At 35.7% G+C, this 27,962-nt stretch overlaps 1 protein-coding gene across 3 annotated transcripts; it reads right to left on the bottom strand.

The window, feature by feature from the left end:
• Positions 1–27,477, bottom strand: arhgef37 (Rho guanine nucleotide exchange factor (GEF) 37). 3 transcript variants are annotated; one of them, XM_032554984.1, is made up of 17 exons: positions 27,368–27,477; positions 23,589–23,790; positions 23,192–23,285; positions 22,150–22,201; positions 20,338–20,828; positions 16,589–16,718; positions 15,920–16,067; positions 15,636–15,835; positions 14,921–15,051; positions 12,867–12,971; positions 11,791–11,904; positions 11,449–11,618; positions 10,199–10,346; positions 9,980–10,108; positions 8,500–8,695; positions 7,523–7,692; positions 1–3,057 (listed from the first exon to the last, which is right to left on the bottom strand). In XM_032554984.1, the coding sequence occupies exons 5-17, from the start codon at positions 20,815–20,817 to the stop codon at positions 2,848–2,850; spliced, it is 2,331 nt and encodes a 776-aa protein (XP_032410875.1). In that variant the 5' UTR covers positions 20,818–20,828; positions 22,150–22,201; positions 23,192–23,285; positions 23,589–23,790; positions 27,368–27,477; the 3' UTR covers positions 1–2,847. The 3 variants fall into 3 exon arrangements, with proteins under 3 accessions (XP_032410875.1, XP_032410874.1, XP_032410877.1); XM_032554983.1 differs by lacking the exon at positions 22,150–22,201; XM_032554986.1 differs by lacking the exon at positions 22,150–22,201 and having other exon boundaries at positions 23,589–23,672; positions 27,368–27,464.
• Positions 27,478–27,962: the final 485 nt, after the last annotated feature.

The raw sequence follows: 27,962 nt of genomic DNA, 5'->3' as shown, positions 1-27,962 counted from the left end.
ACAGGTTTCAGCGCTGTTTTATTGAAGCCTCAAAACCAGATCACAGCTGCCCTGACACAGTGCTGCTGCACTGCAGAAACTCCCATCTGCTGTGCAAATACATGTGTGAGTGAATGAGCTCAACAGCGTAACGCCGGCAACACTTCCAAGGACTTCATGCTCCAGAATGGCCCTGCAGCAGCCAATAAGTTAAAATCACAACAGGGTTTAACATAATTACATTATAATAAATTACAAAGAGCACTGCAGTACAAATTAGAAAGCAACATTATCAGCAGGTTAATTTGTTACATTAATAGTATAAACAGAAATTACATAATCTAGGTCATTATAGAGCTCAGGTCATGTCAGGATAAATACTGACAATGGTAATGATGTTGGTATTAAACGCAAACAAAACTATATAACACAGTAACACTGTGTACTCAAAAAGATTAGGCACAAACAGTATCACACACTCCCTCTAGTGATGGAAGTATGGAAAAACAACAGCCGTTTCAGGTCAAAAATCTCTTTAACTCTGGTATTAACTAATCCAGTTTTTGGCAAGTGGTTACAGATGTCAGCAGTAAATAACTTTAGGTTGCACAATGTACATGCAAAATATATGCAAAGACACAAAATACAATCTAAATTTAACACAACTTTTTTGTCATCTGCATGATTTACACAAATGTATCCAGTTTGAAGTCATTTTCTTAACAAGCATCCTTCCTGTTATGATGGCCTTTGATGAGTTAAAAGCAGCCAACATTCTCAGGGGTTGAGTGATTTCCGTGTTCATCCTGCTAACCTTAGGGACATTTGCTACTGTGGCATTTTGCGGAGTACCATTGCAGCATGCCTTTCCTGAGCCTCCTGCTGCTCTGCTCCAATCTGACATTCAAACTGATGGAGAGAGATGAGATCCAGCTGAGCAGCTCGGACTCCGCCGAGGCTCCCTCTGCTACACAGCAGCAAATGCAACTTGTCAGAAGATTTTTATGAACACAAAGTCTGGTTACCATGTTGGCTACTGAAGGCCTGTGCAAATGTCTTTCTGAAAGAAAGAAACTGTTCCAGTTTAAAGGATTATCACTGCTTTTATGTCTTTTAACCCACAAGGTGGCAAAATCCACAAGCCTGACTGTTTCTAAATTTTGAATAATCAATCCACTCAGCAATTAATTATTTATCTACAATATCAGCACAAGTACTGTATATATTCATATTTAAATTAAAAAAAGCTACTATATTGTTTTTACTATTTATATAGAAAATAAAGGTGAATGTTATTGTAAAATCTTTCTTTAGTTGTTATAAATTCTTTCATGTTGAGAGATTGTAAGAATCTGCTGGAATTAAATCATCTTTGGCCTCAATACCTGACATACTATATCAAACGTAATCCTGCAATGTCTCAACAACTTGAAAATAAACACTAGAGAGACACATGATCTACTCTGATTAAACTGTATCCATAGCAACAACCATTATCAGGTGTGTTTGAACACAGAAGTAGGTCACCTCTGTCCTGCTTGGACTGTTTTATATCCATTACATAAACCTTGTTAAGTCAAATCTGTCCAAGAAATGACAATCTTTGCTGTAACGGGGGGTGAGGGAGTTTAAATAAAGATAACAAATCACCTCCTGAAACTTTTCCTGAGAATAAATCTCGTTTTCAGCTCCCTTCAACTCAGCCGTTGAGATATTTTGCATTTACATCCCATTACATCGTGTGAGATGATGAGAACGTTGTGTACCTGCCAGTCTTGATACAATGCTGCCGCTGCTTCCAGGTGAGGAGGAGGGAGAGATTCCCACACACACTCACCTGTCAGCACACTTTCACATTAGACGGGACCGCACACATCAACTGTTTGCTCTCAATGTCTAGCTGTTGTAGTTCCCTCACTGACACAGAGAGCCTCTAATGAGAACATGCTGTCTATCTTTTTCAATTGCTATGCTCTTCTTTCCTGCTGAGGATAATGGGAAATGAGTCAAGGTTAGTCCTAATATTCTTTATTTTTCTTCAGATCAGAAGAGCTTTCCAAACTGTCCTCTGGCACTAATAAAAACCACCAGAATTTACCAGAGTTCAAGATTGTACTTCATGCTACATTCACAGTAAGCCTCTACTCTTTTTAGTGCCCATAAGCAGGGCATCCGAAACCAGTTAGCTAAGGAGCAGCAGCTTCCTTCATTTTTATCCAGTGTCATATCTGAAAACTTGAGAATCATAAAATAAACCAAAAAAAAATCCACATTGAGGCATAACAAAAATCAAGATTTTCTATTGCACAAATTCTGGCTACTTGAGCCTGGACCTTTCTAGTTTGTTCACCCTCAAATGGCAGACTGTGAGGTTTAGCTACAGTGTATGAGATTTTGTGAGATGGCAATTTCTTAAAAAAAAACAAAAAACAATAAAAAGAAAATATTTTATACATATTAAAACAAAACAGAAAAAAGCTTAAATACTGAAAATAATAGAATCTGCAAGTTCTACAATGTGCTGCACTTCTGTTGGTTACAAAAAAGACACAAAATTATGTCTAACTTGTTTGAATTTGTTTTTGATATTGCATGTAGTTAACTTTAAATGTATCCACTTACCCAGACAGTGGATAAACAAAGCCATAAAACTTTCAATTTAAATGAAATTTTCTCCTGATGTTGAAGAAAAGTGTTTTCTTTATGGAAGGCTGTGAGGAAACACCTCAGTGGACATTCATTTAAACTAATGAAAGATGTAGTTTAAAATTATGTTTGACACAAAATAGACCTACTTAAAGTGTTTTTGAGGATGCAGCTGCAGGTTTATGACAAAATGTTGTAGTATTCACAGAACATGGTGTTTTCTTAGTGGAGTGGAGGGGCCAGTGACCCTGTGCCAACAGGCATCCTGGTGAGGTAATTGGAGGGCACATAGCCTCTCTGACCTCTGGCCTCCACCAGGCTCCACTCGGAGTTCCCTCGTTTGTCCTGCGACTCCAGGACCCGGACGGGTTCACCGGCACGGACCGATACTTCATGGTTTCCCCTCGCCATGAAGTCATAGGCAGCGACCACCTTAAAAAGAAAGTGAAATACATCAGTTTTCCAAGAATAGATGAGAAAATGTTCAATGTAACATGACTGTGTCATATTAAATTTATATTTGACCTTTTATGCTTCCTTGCTCAAACATGTCAATTACATTTTTAAACAATATCATTCTTAGATTAGATTTTACTCTGCTCAGTTGTGTCTGTTGAGCTCAAAACAAACTGTTTTAGGGCCTCTTGTCATTCTTGTCAACTATACATGTACACTTGCACATGAAAACGGCTGCACAATAAACAAGAATGCAGCAAGTGGTTTGTGGACGGTAAGTCAACAACAAAACACTTGTGATAGAAGACATATTAAAATTCATGTCTTGCTTATTAAATTATTTTGTGTTAAGTAACTTTCAATTAGAAATTTGTGACTCTTCTTGGGTAGAGACGTGCTGTGTCACAGATCCCTTTATTTTAGTCATTTTTTAAATTAATAAAGACAGGGTACATTACTTGAAAAGTAAGGATGATACGTGCTAATGCTGATACATCAAGAGTTGGCTACAAGAAAATTGCTACTGGTCAATATTGACAGTTGGAGCAATAAGCTGGAACTGAACATGGACCCTAGTTCATTGTGTTACTAGAAAGCTCATTGTTAGAAAACAGAAACAGGTCACAGTCTCCATAAGTACCATTTGAAGTGATCTACATTCAAAATGTAGGCTGTGCTAGAAGAAAAGCTTTTTATCATGACATATAAAAACATGAGGAGTTTACAAAACACACTGCAAGTGTGTGCATTGTTCAAATGAAACGACAACTGTGTTTGTTGGCAATATACTTTCCAGGTGGTCAGGCATAAAACAAATTATGACAATATGAAATGCACACAAAGCACGCTGTTCAGAATGGTGGACGATCTGTTATGCTTAAATAACCAGGGGAGCCAGTAAGTGTGGAGGATGCTGTATATGTGAAAGAGATTTGAGTTTTTTAAACTGTGGAGCAAAATTTCCTGCATTTTTACACCTGTAAAAAGTTCAACTGGAATAGTTCCCTGTAAACAAAATATGGCGAGAACTGGATGGCTTGTACAGAACAGGGATATACAATAAATCAATAACAATATGTATAATGACATGATCAATCTCAGCATACATCTGACAGAATATTCAATCATCTTACTTAACTCCGATCCAGAACTGCACAGCATTTTGGGGGATTTAGGCAGAGGAAAGACTTTAGCTGCTCAACCTCTCTGAGCAAGGTTGGTGGAATCAACTAACTTATTCGCTCTTTGGTTCCCTAGCAACTCACTCACTCTTTGATTACCTAGCAACAACCTGCTGAGTAACTGGTAGCAGTTTCAGGTTTCACTACCATGCCTGAAAACTGCCTAAAAATAAAGAAACAATACAATGGAGTGAAACCTGTGGATAATATAGGAAAATTCACAGTATTTCACATATTTAAAATAAAAACTAATCAATAATTATTGATATTGACTGGCATGAAATGCTTATACTATGATACGTTTTTCACTCTAGCCCTAGAACAGAAATACTTTTTACTGCTTTTTAAGCATCTGTTTATGTTGTGATAATTTTGTACTAAGCAGTTCTTTGCTAATTCATTTAAAACACACCTTTTCAAGCAGCTGAAAAAAAAAATTGCAAGCAGAAGAAAAACTGCACACTTTCTACAATTCGTCATTGTGATATTCTCTGGAAAGGTTAAGCCCACTAGTTATGTCTTGACAAATCCCAGCTCATCACCCACGCTCACACATCCACAGACCGAAGGCTTCCTAATGAGCCTCGTGTTGGTATGACAGAGCGCCCCACCAGCACTAATAGCAGAGTTTAGGTGGCTGCTCGATGTCATTAACAAACCCTTCCCCACAGCTCACCTCTGGGCTACAACATCCGTTCTGTCCCGACAGTCCACACCAATTACCATTTGATTAGAATTTTGCCTTACAGCAAAAGGAAGTAAAAAAAAAATGTGAAGGTACCTTGTCTATGGGCTGAAAAGATATTCACATTGAAAAGAGAGAGAGAGAGAGACAGATATCTTCTGCAGCTGAATTTCAGTACAAGAGAAAAAGTCAAGAGGATGATGGTAGGGCTAACATATACCGGTAAGTGTGGTAGTAACAAACTTGTCTCGATTAGAAATGCCAAACATGTTGCTGCTTTTGAGTCATTTGGGATGTTTTGCAACAGTTTTTCCTCTGAGATTTCTGAAATAAATTTGTAAATATAATAAATAATTGCTGTGAAGAAGTGAAGATTTGGTAATAGATCCATAACTTGATGCAAGTTTATGAGGCTGACAAGCTAATCTCCTAATTTTCAAGACAGATTTCTTTAATAAATGATCAAACAACACAAGGTGAATTTAAGAAGATCAGAACAAAATGTGTTGCTTTTTGAGCACTGGAACAAATATTCAAATTTTCTGAGAATTATCTATACAGACTACTGCTGTGAATGTGTTTTAAACAGCTTCTGATCTTAATGTATCCCACTAATGCTGGCTGATGCATATTTCACACATACAGTAATAAGCATCAAACTGGATGCACTTTGTCAACATCTATAAAGGTCAATTATTACAATTTTGTCAATTTGCATTCTAAATACCTATTATTTCATCTATTTAAATATTCAACTTGGCAGCAAAACATTTCTTTTGTTTAAATCAGGCAGTCACTCCAGATTGTTTGAGAGGAAGAAGAGTAGAGAGACAGATCAGCTCACCGGGATAGTCAGAGAAGTTTCAGGATAATTTTTGTTGAGTAAAAATCCTCGATGTTGCCTTAAGCTATACTGTTAATGTTCACAGTTTGCAACATTTTAGATCCAGAAAATTTTGTCTTGAATAGACCCTGCTCTGAGTTGCTGAAATTTCTCCAGTATTTTCAAACTCAAAATTCTTCTGATTTCCATTTATTGCAAATAATATGCTGGATGTTTATAAAATTTTCTTCCAACTCCAGTTTGAAACAAACTTTTGACACAAATAACATATTAGAACTCTCTAATGGAAGGCTGGAAATAAAATTGTTTCTCTTCTCTAACAAATTAAGCTGCAATGAACGTCAGTATTGTTGATACATCTTGCTTTTCAGGACTAGCGTTTTGCCTCAGTTTCCATACGGCATAACATCACAAGGCTGTGTGAAATCCTAAAGCTTGTGACCAGAAAACAGTGTCTGGGGATCTGTGGCATGGTCAGGGTGGAGGTGTGAAGGTTGTGTGTTATGAGCAGATTCTGGTTTATGGAGGATGCAGGAAGGCAAAAACATCAACATACCGTAGGTCACTGGAGCAATTACTCATTTTTACCAGCATGACATATCTCAGTCACATGTGCATAACTCCCCATGTCCACACACGCACACACACACATGCCCACACCCCAACAGGAGTCAGTCATGTACACACTCCCATAAACCATCCCAAATGTAGTATCCTGACACTCCATCTCTCAGTAGCGCGGTCTCAAAAGTAAATCAATCGGACAACATGCACACGAGGAGAGAGGAGCTTTATCTCCGCCTGCAGTTCTGCGTCGCATAAATTAACTGGCAGCCGACTTGCAAGGTTAAACAGCTAATTATGGAAGCTTCCATTAATAACACACGTGCATTCAGACACCCACCCCTCTCTATGCAATCACTGACTTAATATCACTGATCAACTCTTAACTTAGGAGCCCTCTCTTGTGAAAAAGTGACTCAATTCTGAAGTAAAATACTAATGATAATAATAAAATATACTTAAGCTGATCCTCATTAAGAAGGATTTATAATGATCAGAGTGCACGTTTAATGACTGATGCTTTCATTGCAGAGAGCTGTCACAAGAGAAAGCAGAAGATCTGAGAGGATCGTTCATTTTACAAAATTAATTAAGCTTTCAAATTTTGGTGTCAGAAAATTTTAATCTCATAGATGTGACCGGAGGTCTAAGGCATAAATATCTGAACCATTTTCTTTTCATGAGCTTAGAAATTTATATAATATGCATAATATAACCAATGTCATCCTGCAGTTAGCATCTGGTTGCTTTAAGACAATGTTAGATTTCAGTCTATGAAATCGTGTTTGAAAACCAAATCCTGAGCAAAGAAACACTGAGCTAATGGTTCATCAAAACATGAATTTTTGTATTTGAAATTTAAGCTAAACCTGTTTGTCTTTAGTAGTACATAGACAGCAATGGCAGGTAGAGTAACACACTTCTTTCTTTCACATTTTTTATAACTTCAGGCAAACTTCAGGCTGCACATCTAAACAGCAAACATTTAGCTGTTTAGATGTGCAGCTAAATTTCCTGAAATATGCCTCTTAATATAGTAGTTATAAACAACTGAGCTATGTTATCCAAATAAAAAGTAAAGGAGCATCAGACACACAAAAACAGAAAAAAGCACTACAAATGAGGTAAATGTGTGGAATCGGTCAAAAAAGTAAAATTGTGAATTACCTGGAATAAAGGCTGACTTGTGACGTGGATGAGTTGGGGATCCGGGATGCAGGAGTGTCTCCTGAACGCCATCATGTTTCCCGACGTAGGAAGGAATGGTGAGGGGGGCGGGTCCTCTGCTGCTTGGTGATAGCGAATGAGCTTTGATGAAGGAACATAACCTCTCTTTGCTGAAAACACACAATTTAAAATTTCATAATATTAATAATTTCTTCTATAGAGGATCTAAAACATGTTTTACATTTATTAAGGTCTAAAGACAGTCAGATTGAAATAAATAATCAGCATTTGAGTTAACTTATAATAATAATCTTAAAAACACATTTAAAAATATAAATTTTATTCAAAATTTAAAAAGCTGACATTCTCAAATTAACAAAAGATGGCAAAATTTAACTGTTTCTCTATGTCTCTTGTTGGTGAATTAGATTTTATACAGGAAATTTATCCAGCGCAATCTTTTAATTGTTAATAATAAGAGAAAAAATACATTTTACAAGCCAAATCCATTTTAATGCAAGGCTATTCATTGATGGGATGTGCTGTGGTGGTGCAGGGGTTAAGCTCAACCCACATATAGTCCTTGACACGGCTGTCGCAGGTTCAATTCCCGGCCTGGCGACCTTTGCCGCATGTCTTCCCTTTCTCTCATTACCCACTTTCCTGTCAATTAACTATCAAATAAAGGCCACTAGAGCCAATAAAACGTTTTAAAAAAATAAAATTGTATTGTTTTGTGTCATAAAAGCAAACCATTAGTGTAATGTGTAAAGTCAACCAATAGGTGGCAGCAAAATACTAAAATAAAAACTACAAAAAATCCCAAACAACCCTTTAAAACTTGATCACAGCAAGAAACCACTTATGACCCACTGTGCTTCTTTTCTCAATTACTTTTTTTCATCAGCTTAATTGGTTAAATTTTCTCATTTTTAAGCCAGTCAAGTTTAAAAGTTCCTGATAAAAATAGTTTTTACCTCCTGAATCAACCAGCCACCTCCGTTTGTCTCCGCGGGTGTCAAACTCGCTGATAAGGGCAACAAACTCCCCCTTGGTCAGGTTCAGGTCGAAGTCCCGGGTTCCCACCACCGTGTTTGTGACCTGGAAGATCTTACCGGAGCCGTGCTTATCTGTTAGATGCTTCAGGAGCCGCTGACACGACGGGCTCAGAGGCTGAAAGAATAGAAAAATACACACATGAATAAAAAATAAAGCAAAACATAAATTAGAAATTAAATGAATAGACCAACTGAAATTGTTTCAGGCATTTTGAAAGATTTTAATACTACTGCATGTGGTTTTTACCTTTACTGAAACAGAGCAGTCTAAAAAAGTCTGAGCAGATCAGTGAGTAATGATCACACGAGAATGGCCTAAAGCCACAGGTATCATTGTTCTGACTGTCCTATGACCCAAATTCATTCAGCAAAACCTGTTGGACAGCAAACACTTCTTTTTAAGGTATGCTTTGTAAGCTTCAAACAAAACATGATGTGTACATTCCACTCTCTTAAAAGGTATTTTTATGCAAGTTGTTTGACAAGTTAGTATGATGAACAAGTAGAACAGCAGGAATTGCAGCCAGCTGTGACTAAGGAACAGTAAAGTATGTAATTAACACATATAAACGAGCAGTGATTTGGAGTTTTGAGCTTCCTTTGGTGCCAGATATAAATCATCTGAAATTAAGCTTGTAACTCCTTTTCCTGTCGCTCCATTCCCAATTATGGTCAATGTATAAAGGGAATAACTTATGCTAGCTTGGTAGCAAAAATGAAGCATCTGTCAAGTTGTGGTCAAAGGTCTGCACACATTCAGTTTGTAAAACAAGTTGCTCATCTTGGAAAAACTTATTATAACTGGTTACAATAAGTTGGTAACTAGGTTTTCAGCTTGGAAAAACTACATGGCTGGACAAAATGGCTAAAAAACATATCACCATATAAGCATTTCAGATCAGATCAATTCTGCCAAACTGGTGACTGGTTTTATTTTTAAACAGTTATGAGGCACAGTGACAAAACCTTCGACTGCTGCTGCGCAAGTTACTCAGCAGGTTGTTGCTAGGTAACCAAAGAGTGAGTGAATTGCTAGGTAACCAAAGAGCGAATGAGTACACCTAGCTTAGCTAGCCATGAGATTGGCTAAAGTCTTTCCTCTGCCTACATCCCCCAGAATGCTGAGCGGTTCTGGATAGAAATTCAATGAATATTCTATCATATGTACTATCTATTGATACTGATCACATGTCTATTGTGATAAAGATATTGTTATTGATTTTTTTTTTGCCAGTGCTAATTATATAAGTGCAGTAAGATTAAAGACGGCTCTGACCACAACATTTTATGTTTCAGCTACATTGGAGAAGTTATGTTGCTGAGCTGCATTAGCATAAATATATTAGTCATCAAAAAATAAGAATATTTATCAATGAATAATAAAAATATATATTTCAACCTGGACAACTGGAGAATTAAGGGTTTCTTGCACACTTTGGCATAAAATGTCCAAATTTCTCGCTCCTTCAAGCACAGCAGTCTCTACCCACTCCTGGAATTCCTTTGGATGACAGGAACTGTGAGGAAGCTGCAGATAAGAACATCAGTGTGAATAAGCGTTAAAGTATCAAATATTTGCCTAGTTAACAGCGTTATCATTAAGTATGGAAGCTTGTACTTGTAGTGCAAAGCCTTGAAAGAGCTGCTCCATGTCTGCAGCGAGGTCTCTGTGCAAGCAGCTGAATGTCCCCAACATTCCCCAGATCATCTGCAGAGCGAGGCCATTAAAGCGAGGAAGCTCATTGAGGAGCAATGTGTTGATTGTCCTGGAAGTGAAGAGGGAAGGGGAAGAAATGTGGAATTCAAAACTAGAAAATGGCAACAAAAAAAAATAATTTAATACCATTCTGACAGTACAGAAGAAAGCGGATATTTTGTATTCAGACCTACGTTTTTGTGGATGATTAAGTATTTTGCTATAATGTTACATTTCAAGAAAAAAGGTTGAACCTTTCAAACCTGCGAACATCATTCCAGTATAAGCAGAAGCATGATGTTGTGTTGGTGTTTGCTGCAGAAGGAACTGGTGCACTTTACAAAACAAAAAGCTCCATGAGCAAAGACCATTACACTGAATTAAGCAACATCCAAAGAAATCACCCCAAAAAGATAACGTTTGGGGTAAAAATAGGTTGTACCTGTAGTGCAACTCCAAGCATAACATCACATTACTAACAGAGTGGCTCAAGCTCAATGACAACAAAATCTGTTTTTAAGTGGCTGTCGCAAAAATCTGATCTCAATTCAGTAGAAAATTTGAGAGAAGAGTTGAAATGTGTGTGAGAAAGTTGACAGAAAAAAAAGTAACCTAAATCTAAAAACTGTGAGAATCTTGTAGAAGGATATCCAAATGGCATCCATTTTAAAAGGAAGGTAAAGCAAGCAGTAAGGAAATGCATGTGGACTTCGGTATGTAAAGAAACTTAAAGGAAACTTTCTCAATCTTTATTCTGGCATTTAGCAAAAATAAATCATTCTTGTGATCCTAGCTCACTTAAAACAGCAAATGTTTTGCTTAATTTAAAGTCAAGCGGGGCAAAAAAAAAAAAAAAAATGTTCCCCAATTTATGTAAATATCTGGTTTTAACTGTATGTAAAGCAAAACTGACCAGCCAAAACTGAGAAAAAGTAGGAATTTTGACATGAAACATTCTAATGGTGATTTAGATGTTTTAGACTGAATCCATAATCTGCAGATTTCCTTTCCACATTGTAGCAAAAAGGCTTCTGGACGCCATATTTCTGGGAGAAAAGGTGTTCCTGCCTTTTTGTCATTATTTACAGTTTAGCTAAAACTGAATTAACCTAGTTACAATATTTACAGCTATCAGCTGGTAAATTAACTCAATTTTATTTGTCTTTCATTACTTGTATGCATTGGCCACAGCCTGTTCCTCGTAGCTCAGTTTGGGTTTTCCCTCTATCACTTCATAGTCAAGCAGCTTGTGGAGTCTTTTTCTAATTAGGTTCTTCGGTCCCACCAGGAGATCCCGCAGTTCACAGAGTGGCTTGTGAATCAGGGTCCTCATCCTTTTTTCCTGAAAAAAATGGCAAGAGTAAAAGTTGATGTCAAACACTTCTTATATCATGTATCAAATATTGAGAACTTTCAGAATGGATTGTTTATTTATTTGATTTTTTTTTTTTTTTAATTGAGAAATATTTTTGAATTTTTTCTGTAGTTACTCTAATTTCCTTCATATGACTTACAAACATTGGAAGGATCCACTGTCTGAGTGCAGTATGGATCTCCTTGTAGCAAATAGGGGCCTTTTCGCCATCCATGTCAAAGTCAAACTCTTCTGTCTTACATTCCAGGAGCCTCTGCAGACCAACACATAAACATTTAAATCTCAATTGGTGTATTCAATTATGTTTCTGTGGAAAAAAACATTAAAAGTTCGAGTAGTTGCTGAAGCAACAAGCTGTAAGGGAAGAATTTTTTTAAAAATCACTTTGAAAGTAATAATGGCCTTGTTATAAAATAATATTCCTGGTAAAATACATCCAAGACAGAGAATGGTGAAAAAACAGAAAAACGGATAGGAAGGAAATGTTAAACAAAAAAGACATAGGACAATAAGTAGAAAAAAAAACTACAGGGAGAATAATTTTAGACCGTAAAACACTGGACTCTAGTGTTTGTCCTAAAATGAGCCCCAGGTTTTACTCAGTGTGACTCAAATGGCAGCAGGAAAATGTTTATTCATATTCAACTTCTCCAGCCACAGCTACTGGACTGGAAAGTTCCAGTATGTGAGTCAGTTGGTCCAGTTTGAGCTTCAGAAATGAACATGTGGTACTTTTTCACTTTTAACTGAAATTATTTAGATCAATGTGAATCACCTCAATCTGTTGCTGTAACATTTGACAAATTGAAGGAGCAGAAAATAGTTAAAATAGTTATAAGGAAAATGTATTTCTAAAATATTTTCAAATAATTCTCAAATGGCATGTCAGAAATTACACAAAGCAGCCTGGAGGAAGGTAAGTAGATCATGAGTTAGGAATGTGATGACCCATCAATGTGACTGTAAACAAAGAAACACATGTTTTACATTCAGTTTCTGTCTTGCAGCTAGATTTGGTCAAGGGCAAACAACAGATAATAAGGGGTTATTATGCCCAGGATCTACTGCATGAAGGGCAAAGTGTATGTCTAATATATGTTAATCTTCATTCCTCCGTGTCACGCATTATAATAATTAGCTTTACTCTTATGGAGGATATCTGATTAGAGCTGAAAATTACACATTCCTACTATTATTTGTCTATGGTAGAATTACCTGTAGGTGGAAAAGGTAAGTTTCCACATTCTCCAGAAGCACCAGGATCCCATATTCCAGAATGTTAAAGAAACCTTCGAGGGTATCAAACTCTTCATCCACCAGCTGCAAAATAACACAAGAAGAAAATACAGTAAAATGTGCATGAGTGCATGACAGCACAGTAATATTTGTTTATTGTTCATACAAGTCAAGGGTGCACAACCTTTAGAACTGAAAGACCCATTTTGTCCCCAGTCTTGCTAAATACAACTTGTTAAGAAATGCAAATGTAACACGACCTTTTGAAAAAAATACTGCTTATAATTTTTCATCAATATCTGCGAAAGAAAATTTGTATTCATGCTTAAAGAACCATAATTTTATTTATGTTTTTATGTTTTAAAGCACAGAAAGACAACATTTTTGCAGCACTGCAATCCAGGATGGATACATTTTCTTCTATGGGATGATGACATTCCTGAAAAATGCTATGAAAAAATCCTTATTTTATTTCCTCTGAAATGTATTTATATATATTTAGTGTCTGTGCAATGTGAGATCTTGAAATCAAAGTCACAATTTTTGCTTGGGCACACAATTTTGCCCTACATAAAAATTATTACTGATTTTGAATGCATACAAATTTCAAACCTAATGACCAAGAAGTAGATTTAAAAAATAGTAGTAGTTCCTTGTGGAAATTTGCTGCAATTATTCACTAATTATCTATCAAAAAACTAACAAATTGATCAAACCTGATATGAAGAGCCTCTAGTGGCTCAAGAGCTACAGGTTTCAGATATGATGAACAGTTATTAAATCCACTTGTGTGCAATTCCATGCATAGATATTAATACATTAAAACAGGGTTGCAAACGATAGCTGCTTGATGTTTTAAAAAGAAGTAGTGTTGGAGCTGCAGCCAGTCTATCACTGTTGCAATACAGATGCTGAACATATTGGGGTTACTATAGCAACTGTGATTTTGCAGATGGAACTGAAAGGCCAATACGGTTTGTGGTGTCTTCCCTGATATAACCAGAGCCTTTTTCCACATTTTGTCATAAAGTAACATCACAGGATCCATCTACTTATGTTAATGGTAAGTATTCAAAAGAATTACTTTGGATGCATAAATTTAACTCAATATTGTAAGAAGTTGGTCTTAAAATATGTACTAATCATTCATTCTTATAACAGCATGGTCAAGCTTTTATTCACAATTATAAAAGGGAATAAAAGCAAGAGTGATTTTACAAATATGTTATGAATATATGTGATGAATATATGTGAAGTCTGTTTTTATTGTCCTTCATGTAGAACTTCTGCCCTGATAATCTTTTTCTTCCTCTGAGCAGAAATTATATTTTGATTATGCAGAGAAAAATCACACAAACAAGCCATATTTACATCTATTTATCTATTTAAGTGATGGGATGTCAAAAAGGGTCCAATATTGCTAAATCTGTGTTGAATTCCTATCCAGGAGTATACTTGTAACTCTGGTGTGGAAACATATTTCCCAACATAAGTTTCCACCTACAAGGTGTGTTTCTACAAATACTGTGCTGGTGGAAACTTAAACTACCACATCCAGGGTGTTTTTCATGTTCTTTCCCTTTAAGGCTGCTCTGCAAAGTGTTACAAATAACTACAATCAAACAATGCTCTGATGTGTTATGCTTCTTCTGTCCAAACAAACCTCAGAAACTTTATTATTATTTTAGATTCAAGTCCCATTCTGGTGGAGTAATCAGAAACTTCTTTTTCCAGATGAGAAATATTTATTTCAAAGCTTTGAACTCTGTTGGTAAAAGCTGGATTGCAGATGATTATCCAGACTTTTATTTTATAATGTTGGCTCAATAACAGGTCAGTTCATACCTTTCTCTTGTGGATCATTAACTAATGAGGCACAGCTAGAGATAAGGTGTGCACTGGTAAAGGTATTTTACTGCTTCAAGGCTATTTGTTTTGAAATTACCCTCTCATGTGTTGCTTCATTCATCTTTGTGGGTTGGGCTGCTCTGTCTAATACCTGATGTGGTACTGGAAGTCATCTTGGTTCCTACCTTTGGTGCCATTCCAGTCTCATGTTTGATGTACTGACTGAACCTTGCAGTCTTCTTTGCGATGCTGTGTGTGCTGAGCCGGTTGATCTTGTCCATAATGGTCAGGTTTTCAGTCTTCTTGTATTTATCGGCTGTAAAACATTAGAAACATTATCTCACAGCTTCTTTTATAAATGTTTAAAATTAAACTAGATTAAATCTTTACTCTTCTCATTTCTAGAACATTACAAAAGTATCTAAAAGTACCTAGAACATCTGCATTTTGCAACAACTACAAATTTCACAGCATTTTATTGGGTTTTTTTTGTCATAGTCTCAAACAAATCAGTACATTGTTATGAAGTGGAAATCATTCAGAAGATGTAGCTATCATTTGTATTCAGCCCTCTTTACTCAGATACCCCTAAATAAAATCTAAATATTTGTCTAGTTTCTAGTGAAAATATTTTAGTACACTTGAAATTAGACCAAACTGAACTTTAAGAGCTTGTTTTAAGTCAGAAATTCCTAAATATTGATGAAAACGTATTCATATATGTCTTTATCCACTCTCACTGAGCTTGAGCTGTTTTGTAAAGAAGAATGAGTTAAAACCTCATTATTATGAGCTACTTTATGTAGGTTTTTCATATAAAATCCCAATAAAATACAGTAAAAATGTGGTAGTGACAAAATACATTGCAATACTCTGATGTGTAAACAAAAACTGTCTTACCAACTTCTCTGAACCGTTTGTACTCATTGATATTACAGTTCAAGGCGATGGAGGTGTTAGCAGTCTGCTCCAGGAGGGCGTACGCTGGGTGAGAGGGGTCAGTGTGCTTCTGGATGGTCTGCAGAAGGAGAGGATATCGCGCAATCCGCTGCACTGGCATTACCAAGAAGAAACTCAGAGAGGTGGCATTGACTTCAGGTCTGGGGTGGAGAAAAAAAGGAAGACTATGTAACTTTAATGAAAAACAAGCTCTATTAAAGACCAGCTTGCTATTTGAAACTCACGCTGCTGACTTTACGACTTTAATAATGTCACTCCAAAGTGCCTCGTTCTGTTTGTAGTCATTCTCCACTAACGAGACATGATTGTAGTTCCACAAGTATTCTTTGTATGCTGCTTCGATTTCAGAGGAGAGGCTGAGGAATGAAGCACCTGCCAGGAAAAACAAAATGCATAAGTACGCTACGACTTAACATACAAGAATCACATAGAGGGTAAAGATACAGCTAAGATACAGCTAAGGGTAATAAGGTAATTCAACTGTTATTAACTTTTTTTAATGGTTGAGAAAAAATACATCTCGTGGGTATATGTTAATTACAGCCCTCTATAATTACTCCCACTCCTCTGTATGCTCTGACCTTAGAAATGTTGTAAGAGAAGAGGTTGCATATTGAAAAAAAAGGATTGCACATATTAAATCACCAGCATACAGTAAATTGTGGAAGATATTTAGTTGACAAACAGAAATACATGAAAACTATCCCAGGAAGAACATTTTCAACTTTTCATCTTTCAACCTTTCAAAGTTTTATACAGTAAATCCTTGGGCACCATGTTCTCACTGAAACTGCAGTTAGTCTAATACTTAGGAGAATAGTCTCACTGTAATATGAACATATTTCTCTTTGAATGTTGCTTAATTGGGAACAACAAAGGTTTGGGTGACTTACAGAGATTTTCTAGAAATTCTGGGTTTTGAGGCTTGAGCTGCTTCTGCTCCAACTTGCTGAGGAGGCGGCTTGACACATTCATCACTTCCTCTGTGTACAGAAACAGACTGTCCAGGTCTGGTGGAGGCGGCTTTGGAGAATATGAGATGAAAACAACTTTTAAAAACAAATAAAACCCTGATTAACTTTTCTATGCGGCAGAAAAAGAAAAGTTTGCAAGATATATTGCATATACATATCTTGGGTGAAATATGCTAAACTATTAAAGTCATAAATTATCCTCCTTATTGTAGCATGGACACAATGTATATCTTGCACTTTTTCTTTATGCACTTTTAAAAAGCTGGCTAGCATTACATTTACATAGCCATATACTTATAAAACAGAGTTATTGGCTGTAGATGTGACAAATAGAGTTATACACATAACCTGCATCTTATACACATAACCTGCATCTTAACTCGAGTCAAGCAAATCTCAATCTCGTTGTAATCTGTTGATGACAATGACAAATAAATCTTATCTTATCTTAGTATCCCCATTTTTTTACCTTTTGACAGAAGCTCGTAACAAACTTTTGCATTTAAGAAAACCCTCAGACTAACATTCTGACGCTGAAATTTATATCAAAGTCAAAATGTAATAACTTCATATGTCAAAGACCATCTTCTGCAACATGTCCACTGCATCTCATATATTGTAAACCGACAACAGGCTTTGTTTCAACTTGCTCAAACCTTTTCCCCAAGTCGTGCAGTACATGACTAATGTGGATCTCTGCAGCTCCTCCACAACTAGACATTTTGAACATCACCTTGATTGATGCTCTTATTGTCTAACCAGACAGATGGGATGGTAGCTATGCCTTTGTAGGTTTGCAGTTGTGTGAAACTATTTTTGAATAGTGAACAATGAGAGCCTGATAAGTTGATAAGGTGATCTGTTAAGCTCCAAGCTTTCTTCACCTTACTGCTGTGTTCCTTGAACTATATAATACTGTTTTTCACAGCACAACTGTATGTATATCCACTTTATATTACAGAATAAAGAACTCCATCCAGTTGGTTCCACTTTTATTAGGTGATACAGTAAACGAGACTAAATAAGATGCATGCCACAATTTTAAGATTTTTATGTGAATAAAATCTTTCTAATTTGCTTTGCTCTGTCTTAAGTCACTTTCTAAAACAGATGGAAGTAATTCAAGTAATTGTTCTTCCAAATAACTTAAGGAATTATAATTCTAAGTTTTGGTTTAGTTGTGTCTGCAGAAATCTAATTTGTCTACTTTGCTGTCCAGTTGTTGTCAAGATGAACATGACAAGTAAAGTATACCGTGAAAATGTGGAACAGCAGCCACACTTCATTACACTTAATTCAGATTGTATTACTGCACAGTTTAAATCTGGTGATGTCACGCATGTTTTACAACTGTGAAGTCATATTCAGTTTTTAAAAATAGATAGATAGGAATTAATAGCAGAAGCTGAAAAAACATGTTGTCCCTCTCCATTTCAGTCAAATGAGAGCAGAGTGGGCACAAACCATGGCGGCAAACAGAACAATGTGCACATTTCTAGAGAAAACAGGAGACTTGTCTGTCATACAATGGCTGTATTTATGTGGCTGTTTTCTGTTTTCTGTTTCCAGCACCCGTCATCTCTGCTGCTTCTGCAACCCTCTCCATCCTTTGTCCATTGTCATCTAAATGTATTTTTATGCCTTTCTCATTTCTTTCATATTTTATTCCCATAAGAAAAATCTTCACTAAAACATAATGAATCCACCAGATAATTTCATTCCTTCACTAGCACTGCAAGGTCTTTTCATTTCCTGCTCATTCTCTTTCTTCATCTTCAGGCTCATCCATCACCATATAAACCTTAATATGATTATGTTTTATGAGGCTTCATTTCATTACTGCGGGAATAATAAATTATTATTTTGCTGTAATAAGCAATTCCTCAGCGGTAATGAAAAGCTGAAAATGGCAAGTCATTAGGAAGCTGCAGCAGACCTTTGGGATTGTGCACAGCAACTTCAAAATAAAATTATTTTTGAGTTATTATAGCTTAAAATCAACTTTTTACCCACCCCGTTTGATATACTTGTACATTACTGGAATGCAAAAAATATAACTAGACTGCTAGGTCCTTAATACTCAGACACAGCATTTGCTAATCAAATAAAGTAATAAAATTAATGGATCAAGGGATAATAAAGCAGTTATGGAAAGTAATAATAAACAGTCAGTCATAAATGATCAGACCCTGGCATATCTAGTAAGGTAAATCTACATTAAAACTTCTATTTAATTTGAAAACCAGTCCACTTTGGCTTGGTGGTCTTTTCACTACAATAAACAAATAATGTTTCTAGATTTCCTGTGAAGTAAATAATTATTCAGATCTATAATTTTAAGGTCTGAATAAAAAGAGGAGAGTATAAATCACTAGATATCAGGTAATTTATGATACTTACAGGGGATGAGTACCGTAATTCAACTAATAGTTACAGAATGCAAGTTCAAATTGTTTAGACAAATTGTTCAGATTTGCCTGATTAGACCTATTTACAGCAAAAGTTTTTGATAAATTCAATGGTGGATTTGGAAAAATGGAATATGAGAGAAAATATTAGATCAGTGGGTGGTCCAAAGTGTCCCAAGATGGGTCGCTTTCCTCTCCAAATATCGCCTTACATAAGCCACCTTTTAATCTGTCTTTGGTGCTTTCCAAGTGTAATATGATCCCCAGGACAGATGTTAGTGCCAGATTTGAATATGATCTAAGAGTTTTTTTTTTTTTTCACATATACATTTACAATTACATAGACTGTCTAAATGTAACTAAAACTATAACACTTCCCATGACAAGAAGGAAACCTGATATAAGCTCAAACAACATCTGACTGTCTTTTAACAAAATTTTACAGGAAGAAAGTTTTAATGCCGCCAAAGTATTTGTTGGAGCCTCTTGCCTTCCCAACTGTAAGTTGGTAATTATGTGAGTGGATGGCAGTAAAATGTTCAGATTTTACAGCTTACAGAAAAAAAAAAATTAATAGTATAAACAGAGGTGGGTAGATTACAAAAATTGTACTCAAGTAAGAATAGCACTACTTCCAGATATTTTTGCTCAATTAAAAGTACAAAGTAGCCAACCAACAAATTACTCAAGTAAGAGTAAAAAAAGTATTTGGTAAAACGTTACTCAAATACTGAGCAACAGATCAAAGCATCAATTATTTAGTATTTAAAAATGCCATCATCAGACAGACCAAAATACAAAGTTACGAGGAAATTTTGGTATTTTAAAGACCAAAAAGAAAACCACTTTATATAAATACCCTAAGCACAAAATAAAATCAGGCAAAAGAAACACTTTTCCAAATCAGTTTCTTTCAATAAAAAACTAATAAAACTTTAACGAAAGCTGCAGGTGTCTGTCTGTATCTGGTGAATTTTTGGTTAAAACACATTTGTTCTTCATTCAGTGAAGTTACTCACAAAGGTCAGAGTATCCAGAAATTTTACTCAAGTAAAAGCAATAATACTTCATAATAAATTAGTAAAAATACTCCTGAAAGTACTTTTTTTTTAAATAGTTACTCAAGTAAGTGTAATAAGTTACTTTCTAACTATGGCTGTAAACAACCCAAAAATGTGAATAATCTATATTCCCTAATCTTTTTGAGTATCTTTATCACTATATTTCATAAAAATGTAGTTACATGCTATTTATTCTTACCTGGAGGTTGTTTAAGCTGTTCCTGATATTTACAGTGCAGATCTGCAGCATTTTGAGGTAACTCTTCTCTGACTGGACAAGCTCTTCGATGGCCATCATCTGTCTCTGAGCTTGCCTCTCTTTTGCTGCTGCTTCTTCCTCTTCATTCTTCTTTTTGGCTTCCTCTGCCAACCTCTCCTCTGACACCAAGGTTTCCTCTGAGAAACTGTCCTCTGAGGGAAGTCTTAAACTTATTCGATGAGCACCTGCATCTGCAAGTTCTGAGGAATCAGTAGTTGGTTTAAGCACTAAATCTTCTGCTGTCTCCTCTTCAGAGCTAGCATTGTCATATTCAACTTGTTTGTCCTTCTCTTTATTTCCACTTTCCTTTGTTTGATTTTTCTTGGCAACCTTCTTCACTGCACCCGAATAGCGGAGAGGAGTAGACGCTGATTTGTGGAGTTTGAAGGGCAATGTGTTTGGTCTACCGGACACTTCCATGATGGAGATTGCTGTCAAGAAAAAACACCACAAGCTGTCTTAATCTATTTTATACACATTTTATTGTTGTCTTCAACATTTAAAAAAATAATAAAATACTTTTACTGGAGACTTCATAATCATTAAATAGATCCAAAAAGGTGCAACTTCAAAAAGTAAATCTCATCTTTAAACAGACTGTAAAAATACCCTAAATTTATTAACGATCAGAAACCTGGATGTTCATATTCAGAACTTTGCCATGTTTTCCTGAAATTAGCAGACTTACAGAAACCCAATAGTGTCCAAATATTCAAAGCTTTAGCACAATTAAAGAAAAAATAAAATACTACCTTTTACTAAATAAGTCACTGTAGATAGCAAGTCACTTCCAACTAATAATCAAGACCTGTATTGGAAGTTAAACCAATCCCAAGAATCAGTTCAGCGTAATAATCCAAGTCTTTTTAAATGATGGGTATTATAGTTCAGAATTACACTCCTCTACCGATCACTGTTGTTGGTGTGCAGTGTTATGACCAGCTTACACAACACTGTATTATGACCATGAACATTATTTTGGTGAGCAAAAGAAAAGATTCTGAAGCTACCACTATGTATCAAGAAAGAACTTTGTTACCATTTCACAACTAGGAGCTTGTCATCATACCTATAAATATTAAATATTACAAAATTTAAAGTAACTGTTTAGAGCAGAAGAACAGCATGTTCTATAGATTTTGTAGCCACACAATTAACTGCAACTAAACAGAAATATTTTAGAAGCCAATTTATAGAATGGTCAGATAATTATCTGTTATTATCTTACTTTAGAAGTAAAAGTTATATTGATACATTGTCACCAAGCTTTGTTGGAACAGCATATTAATGTTAATCTGCATGAACAAACATTTCTGTAGCAGAGGGAACAAAAGTATCTCAAATACATTCTTAATCAAGTAAGTGGGGCGCAATGACAGCATTAACAAGGAACACTGATGAAATGTAGCGTGTTATTTTAGTGAACTATAAACCTACTGCGTTTTTAATTACTTTTAGCTGAAAGGGTAAGCTATAATTGTAGAACTGGATTTGGGCTTGTATTGCAATTGAAACAGGAATAAAAAATACTCAGGCGGCACCCCTCTATCCATATGCTTTATGCTTTAATAACTCTGAATTCAAGCTGTGTGCTCACAAAAAATCTTTTATTTTTGGAGAATAGAGTGAGAGAAAATAAATATGCCACCAGAAATCAGTCAATATGTTTATCTGTTGGACAAGAAGTCTGACTCCCAAAAAGTACAGACGACTGAATATTTCTCAGAAAATCACATATGAAAGCAGCCTCACATTCTCTTCTGTGTTTTCACAGCTGTGCCGTTTCAACAGCCCACATCAAAACCTGCATATTTACAACAAAATATGAAACAGCTGTATGCATGGTCTTCATCATTTTTGCAGAGAAGAAATATTGCAACACCAACAGATTTACAGATGGGGAGGATGGCTGGACTGTGGACTTATTTTACATTACAACATCTGTTTCACATCTACCTAATATATCACTAAGGCAGCTCTTTAGTCATAATAAATCCATTTTCAATCATTTAGCTACTACCTTCTGAACGTGACAAAAGAAAGAAAAGTTAATATAATTGTTACAATTACCTAACGATTTTTTTTGCAATACAATCACAACTTATATGGATAATAATAATTCATTTGAAACAGACATTTGTTGCTCAGTAACACAGCAGATGGCAAGAGATAACGGGTCATTGTTTACTGGTGACTTCCCACAAGCATACAGACGGTGGGAAGGTATTGTCATGGTTACGCTTAACTTAAGCACCACTTGCTGTGCCACTAGGAGGCTGACGAGTTGCTTAAAGGGTGATAAATGCTGCCACCAGCGTCACAGAATAGCTATTATGTGGTTCAGCTGGATGATCTGTGGTTTTGAGGGGAAAACCTGAGAGAAAATTGAGTTGACAATTGACAATTTGTTTCCGCAAGTTCTAAAGAAATGTAAAGGAAGCATGAACTGCTTGATTCATATGTAGCCAAGCAACCAACTAATGCTTTATTTAGTTTATTCTATACTTTTGATATCATAAAGAGCTAATTATTGAGTCTACAAAAATATTTTAGAATTAAACAGGTATTTCTTTAAAAAATGTAATGTCATTCAATTTAAATCTTGAATATCGAAGTATAGGGAATTAACTATTTCTACAAAGTTACAATCTAACTCACAAGAACAAAACATTAAATTATAAATAATAAAAAGGCCATAAGCTGCACCAATAAAAGTCACCACCATCACCTGACAATAGCATGCTGTATAACAGAGACTATTACAAATACTAAGAGGTGAGGAGGCTATCATTACCTTCTGCAAAATCCTGAATCAGCTGCAGTGAACTGAGATCTCCTCTTTTTATCCCGCTGTCCTCAGAATGCTGAGCTGCAGAGGAGAGCCGTTGCTGTATGCAAAACACAGACACACCAGTGTAACTTTCTCCAGTGACTCACACACAGCAGGCTGCTGCTGGGCCTCATGTGGCAGGAGTGTGTGAGTGTGTATTTACGACAGGGTGGGAGTTAGGGGAAAAACCTCAGAGTGCAAAGAGAGGGGGATGGGAGTGGAAAGGAGGGTGGGATGTCTATTTTGTAGAGGAAATAGAGGGGAGGGTGGCCACGCAAACACAAACACACTCACACACACCCCTGCTGCAGAATAAGCTAAGTGACTGCAGCAGCTGTTCAGAGGAGTAAACTGCACTCACCAAAACTAACAGCGATTGGCAGATCAGTCCTCACAGGGGTCTGAAGGTCCAATCAGATGACTCGGTGAGAAGCTTTGTGGGACACTAAAAGGGGCCAATGAAGACAGAGCAGAGAAGTGATTGAAGTTTTCTTCTCACAGGAAACAAAAGCACGGTGGGAAATCCCATCCTCTTCCAATTGCAAAGGGATTGTCTGGATTTTCTGGTGGATGGAAACAAAAGAAGAGTTTAGTCACTCCTATTTTTTGTCATTAAAAATAAATTATTCAAAATATTGTTTCTAATTTATAAAAAAAATGACGAAATTTTCAAGTAACTTTATTTTCATTAACAAGATTTCAAAAGCATAAACATAAAAAGGCTTTTCTGGGACTGATGCACATTTCTACAAGAAGAAACCTATTCAACAGTTCATCATTTTGTTTTCAGCTACTGTGAAAGCTAAGCTGCATCACATTTTGTTTAAATTTTGGCATTTTAAAGTAAAACAAACTTTAACAGCCATATCCTCATATGGATAACAAGATGCACAACTTTACAGACTATGCTTGTTTATCTTGTGCTTAGAACAAATCAATGTGTGGATGTGCCACAACTTTCTCCAGCTGGACAGAAACAAAACAGATTTATCTTTGGACCAGCAAACAGTTTCAGTTATTACGGCTAGAAACTAGCAATCAGGTCAAAAAAAAATGGTGAAGGACACGACCTGAACCTTCAGAAACACATAAAGACAGTTACACCTGGACAACATTTCTAGGACAAGATTCTGTTTTTATACACCACAAATCTGAAACAAACTTCCAGAAAACTGTAGAACTGCTGAAATACTTAGTTCATTTAATCAAGGATAAAAACCTGCCTGTTTAGAACTTCCTTTGATTAATAACAATGTGAATGTTGATCAATACATTTGATGATCATCATTCTTAATTAATTTGATTAATTCATTCATTCATTCATTCATTCATTTTATTCGACAAAATAAAAAGTTTATTGCTTGTTTTACAATTATTGACTGCATTACATTTCTATCATGTAAAACAAACTTGAAATGACAATTGATACAATGAGTCTATTAATTCTCTTGTCTTAAAATTTTGAAATAACCTTCAAAAATTACTGCAATGTTTAAGAAAAAAAATAATCATAAAATAAACACAGTCAGTCAACACAAGTCAGTCATTCCATGTGTTGCTGAGCTTTGGGAAAAAAACTGGAATGTAGCAGCTCAAGAAAGGTCAGACAGAAGTGAGGCGTTCACCACAGTCAGACGCTAAGGAATGAGGAAGGATAAAAGACAGAAGCTGATCTTATTCATCAGGTCAGAATGTCTGGGAGGAATGTGGCATGACTGTATTCTCTCATGACATGACACCTGCTTATCTGGAGCAACCCAAGGTGTAGGTCCAACAAAAACTGGTTTGAAAGAAAAAAAAAAACATTCATCCTTGACTTCATAGAGACCAAACATCCTTTAGAGCCAAAACCTGCTCTTCCAAGAAAATACCTAGGAAGATAACGTTGTGCTTTAGAAACTTAAAGTCTAATCACTTTATCAGGTCCAGAAATGCAAAGTAAATATGTTGTTTTGGTTGCTGGTTTCAATATGTTTCAAACACAGTAAGTGACTCATACCATGACTAAAGTGGAAAGGTAATTACAAATAATGATGAGCGAAGTTAGATGTGACCAATAATAAACCTCTAATCTTTTTATGTCAGAGCTGAGCAACCTGCTGTCATCAAGATTTACAGGATGCAGATCACAAGTAAGTGATGGAGGAAACATGTTAGGGGTGGTGTGACACTCTAAATGTAGATCAACATTGAAAAACTATGAACAGCTTTATTTATACCTGTTCACTACAGTGGCAAAGTGTTCAATCATTTAGCAACAGTCAAACAAACTGCACATGCACAAGGTGAAAAATGCAAGATCAGATATTTTTTTTTGCTAAAATAATCTTTCATTTTGGATCACAAGTTTTTCTCCAGCTGAACTTGCTAAGCTTCCTGAATTCACATTGGATTGACTCAGCTAAAAATAGTAGTGGCAATAATTGCATCTTCTTTGCCAAGTTAGCTTAAACATTGATCCTGTCAAACTTCAGTGCTGCAGCAGCCTTACCGGCAGTGAGAAGATGATAATTTCACAACTTCCTTTACCCCACAGACAAATGTTTCAACTTGAGTCATCAGCCAAATATCAGCGGTAAAGGTTTCAACCTCATCGGAAAGAATTTATTCTTATAAGTGTCTTCACCAACTACAAACTTGTTTAATTTACACTCTTTAGTTCCTCTTTAGTTGTAGACTCAAATTCTGACACAATCCGTTGTTCAGCTTTCTTCCTGAAACTGCAATAAGAGTTTCACAAATCAAAACCAGTCTTATAGCTGGTCATTTAAGATGAAAAACTTTCTCTCCAAAACACACAAAGGCCCTTTAATATTAAGTTAATCAGACTCAAGGTGAAAGCTGTTTTTTATAACACAGAAGGAAATTGTTTGCACTTGCTGTGTTGTTTCCTGCTTAGCATTTCTGGATAATGACATCTGCCAGCATGTACTCATCGTAACTCCAAATAAGGTTCTTCATAGGATAATATGTTTCCTGAAAACAACATGAGAAATGTTCCAACTAAATGTGAAACTGAAGTGACTTGCAAACCTATTCATACTCCTTGAAATATTTAATTTTGTCACGTGTATTTCTGTGAGATTCTGAAATGGTGACATGTGATTTAAAAGACAGCTGATTGTTCTGAAATTTGCTTAGAGGTATCAAAATGAATGATTATGAATACAAATGTCACATACTAAAATAAATAATTTCCTTCTACTTCACTATATTTCACTATTCTGTGCTGCTTCATGACATTAATTCCCAACACAAATGACGATTGTGGATTTATGATGACAAAATGTGTAAAAGATTCAAGAGCAAAGCACTAAACAACTTACATAGCCCACATTTAGAGTTTAATTATAGACAACAGAATCCACAATGACAGTAGGCACTATAATAACACATAATTACAAATATGTGTGATTAGCTTCAGATGACTATTTGTTTTTCTGTCATTTTTGTTTGGCCTTGAAAACCAAGAACAATAGAAGGAAGAACTTTAGCATTTAAAGGCCTGGAGAAGAGAAACAAAAATCACAAAGGCAAAACAAATCTAATGTTTTTGTCTACAACCTGAACAACCAGGAATTGTACATTTACGAAATAATGGTAAACTGTAAAAACGAACTCAGACCATTTACGAAAAAAAAGAAAAAACTATATCAGAAAAAATATCAGTTGAAATAGCTTATAAGAAAATATGTTTCGGTAACCAGCCAAAATGTACATGTTATTTCATTAGATTGTAAAGCATGTGAGCAGAACTATATATATTAACAAATTTCTTACAACCACCTCTATTTTTGTTCTTTTTTTACTGTTATATTTCTACCACGCTGTTCACATGTCATGTATTTCACGATGCTAAGTCAACCGTTCACTTACAATTATTTAAAAATAACTTCAAATGAGAGAGGACACGAACAGGAACATTACAGTGTCGTAAAATGTCAAAGTTTTCCACTTCCACGGAGCACACACTTTTTAGTGGCCCTTTAAAAATCCCCACAATAACATTAAAGCAAAGAGCAATAAAAAGCTTAACGCTTCGTTTCGGTGAGGATTGAGGAACGTCACGATCCTTCTGCTGCCTCGCCTTCAAGTAAATAAATGCTGAAATAACAGAAAATGTGAAGAAAAGAGTTTTACCATGTTGTTATCTTTCTGTCATCGCGTATTTACTCCAGCTCAGATGTCAGAGGCTCTCCACGTTCCACCTGTTGTCAGAAGCAGCTCGTCAAAACACTAAAAGAACTGGATAAAGCTACTTCCTTTTTTCCTTACAAAATAAGAGTCCGCACAAACCTGCACATCCTTTGTAGTTTCAGAATAAGGCTCTTCTGACTTTTGTTTGTTTTTCCCAATCAATTTGGAAACATATCGACAAAACTAAACATTTATGATAACATTTCTCTCACTTTGTTTTAAAAACCTTTTATGAAGTTTAACGTATATTGATATTCATTATTCTCTCATTTTTAATTATCTAACAAAAATTGGTGAAATTTTCTGAAAGTGTGTAAATTTTTTGCATTAAAATCGTACCATAAAATAAATCTTAATTCAGTTAAACAAAAAAGACAACATAACACTGCAGCATTGTGTTTTCTACAAGTCTCATTTATTTTAAATCTTCTCTTAAATAAGTCTAATCTTGTTTGAGAATAAACCCACAGTTAGACTACAGAGACCAGTATCAAATAGAAATCGTATTTGTCAAAAAACCATGAGCAAATATGCATTA

Source organism: Xiphophorus hellerii, chromosome 23, assembly GCF_003331165.1.
Source record: "Xiphophorus hellerii strain 12219 chromosome 23, Xiphophorus_hellerii-4.1, whole genome shotgun sequence".
Lineage (NCBI taxonomy): Eukaryota > Metazoa > Chordata > Actinopteri > Cyprinodontiformes > Poeciliidae > Xiphophorus > Xiphophorus hellerii.
The sequence above is the reverse complement of the archived record's forward strand: the minus strand, read 5'-3'. Positions and strand labels throughout refer to the sequence as shown.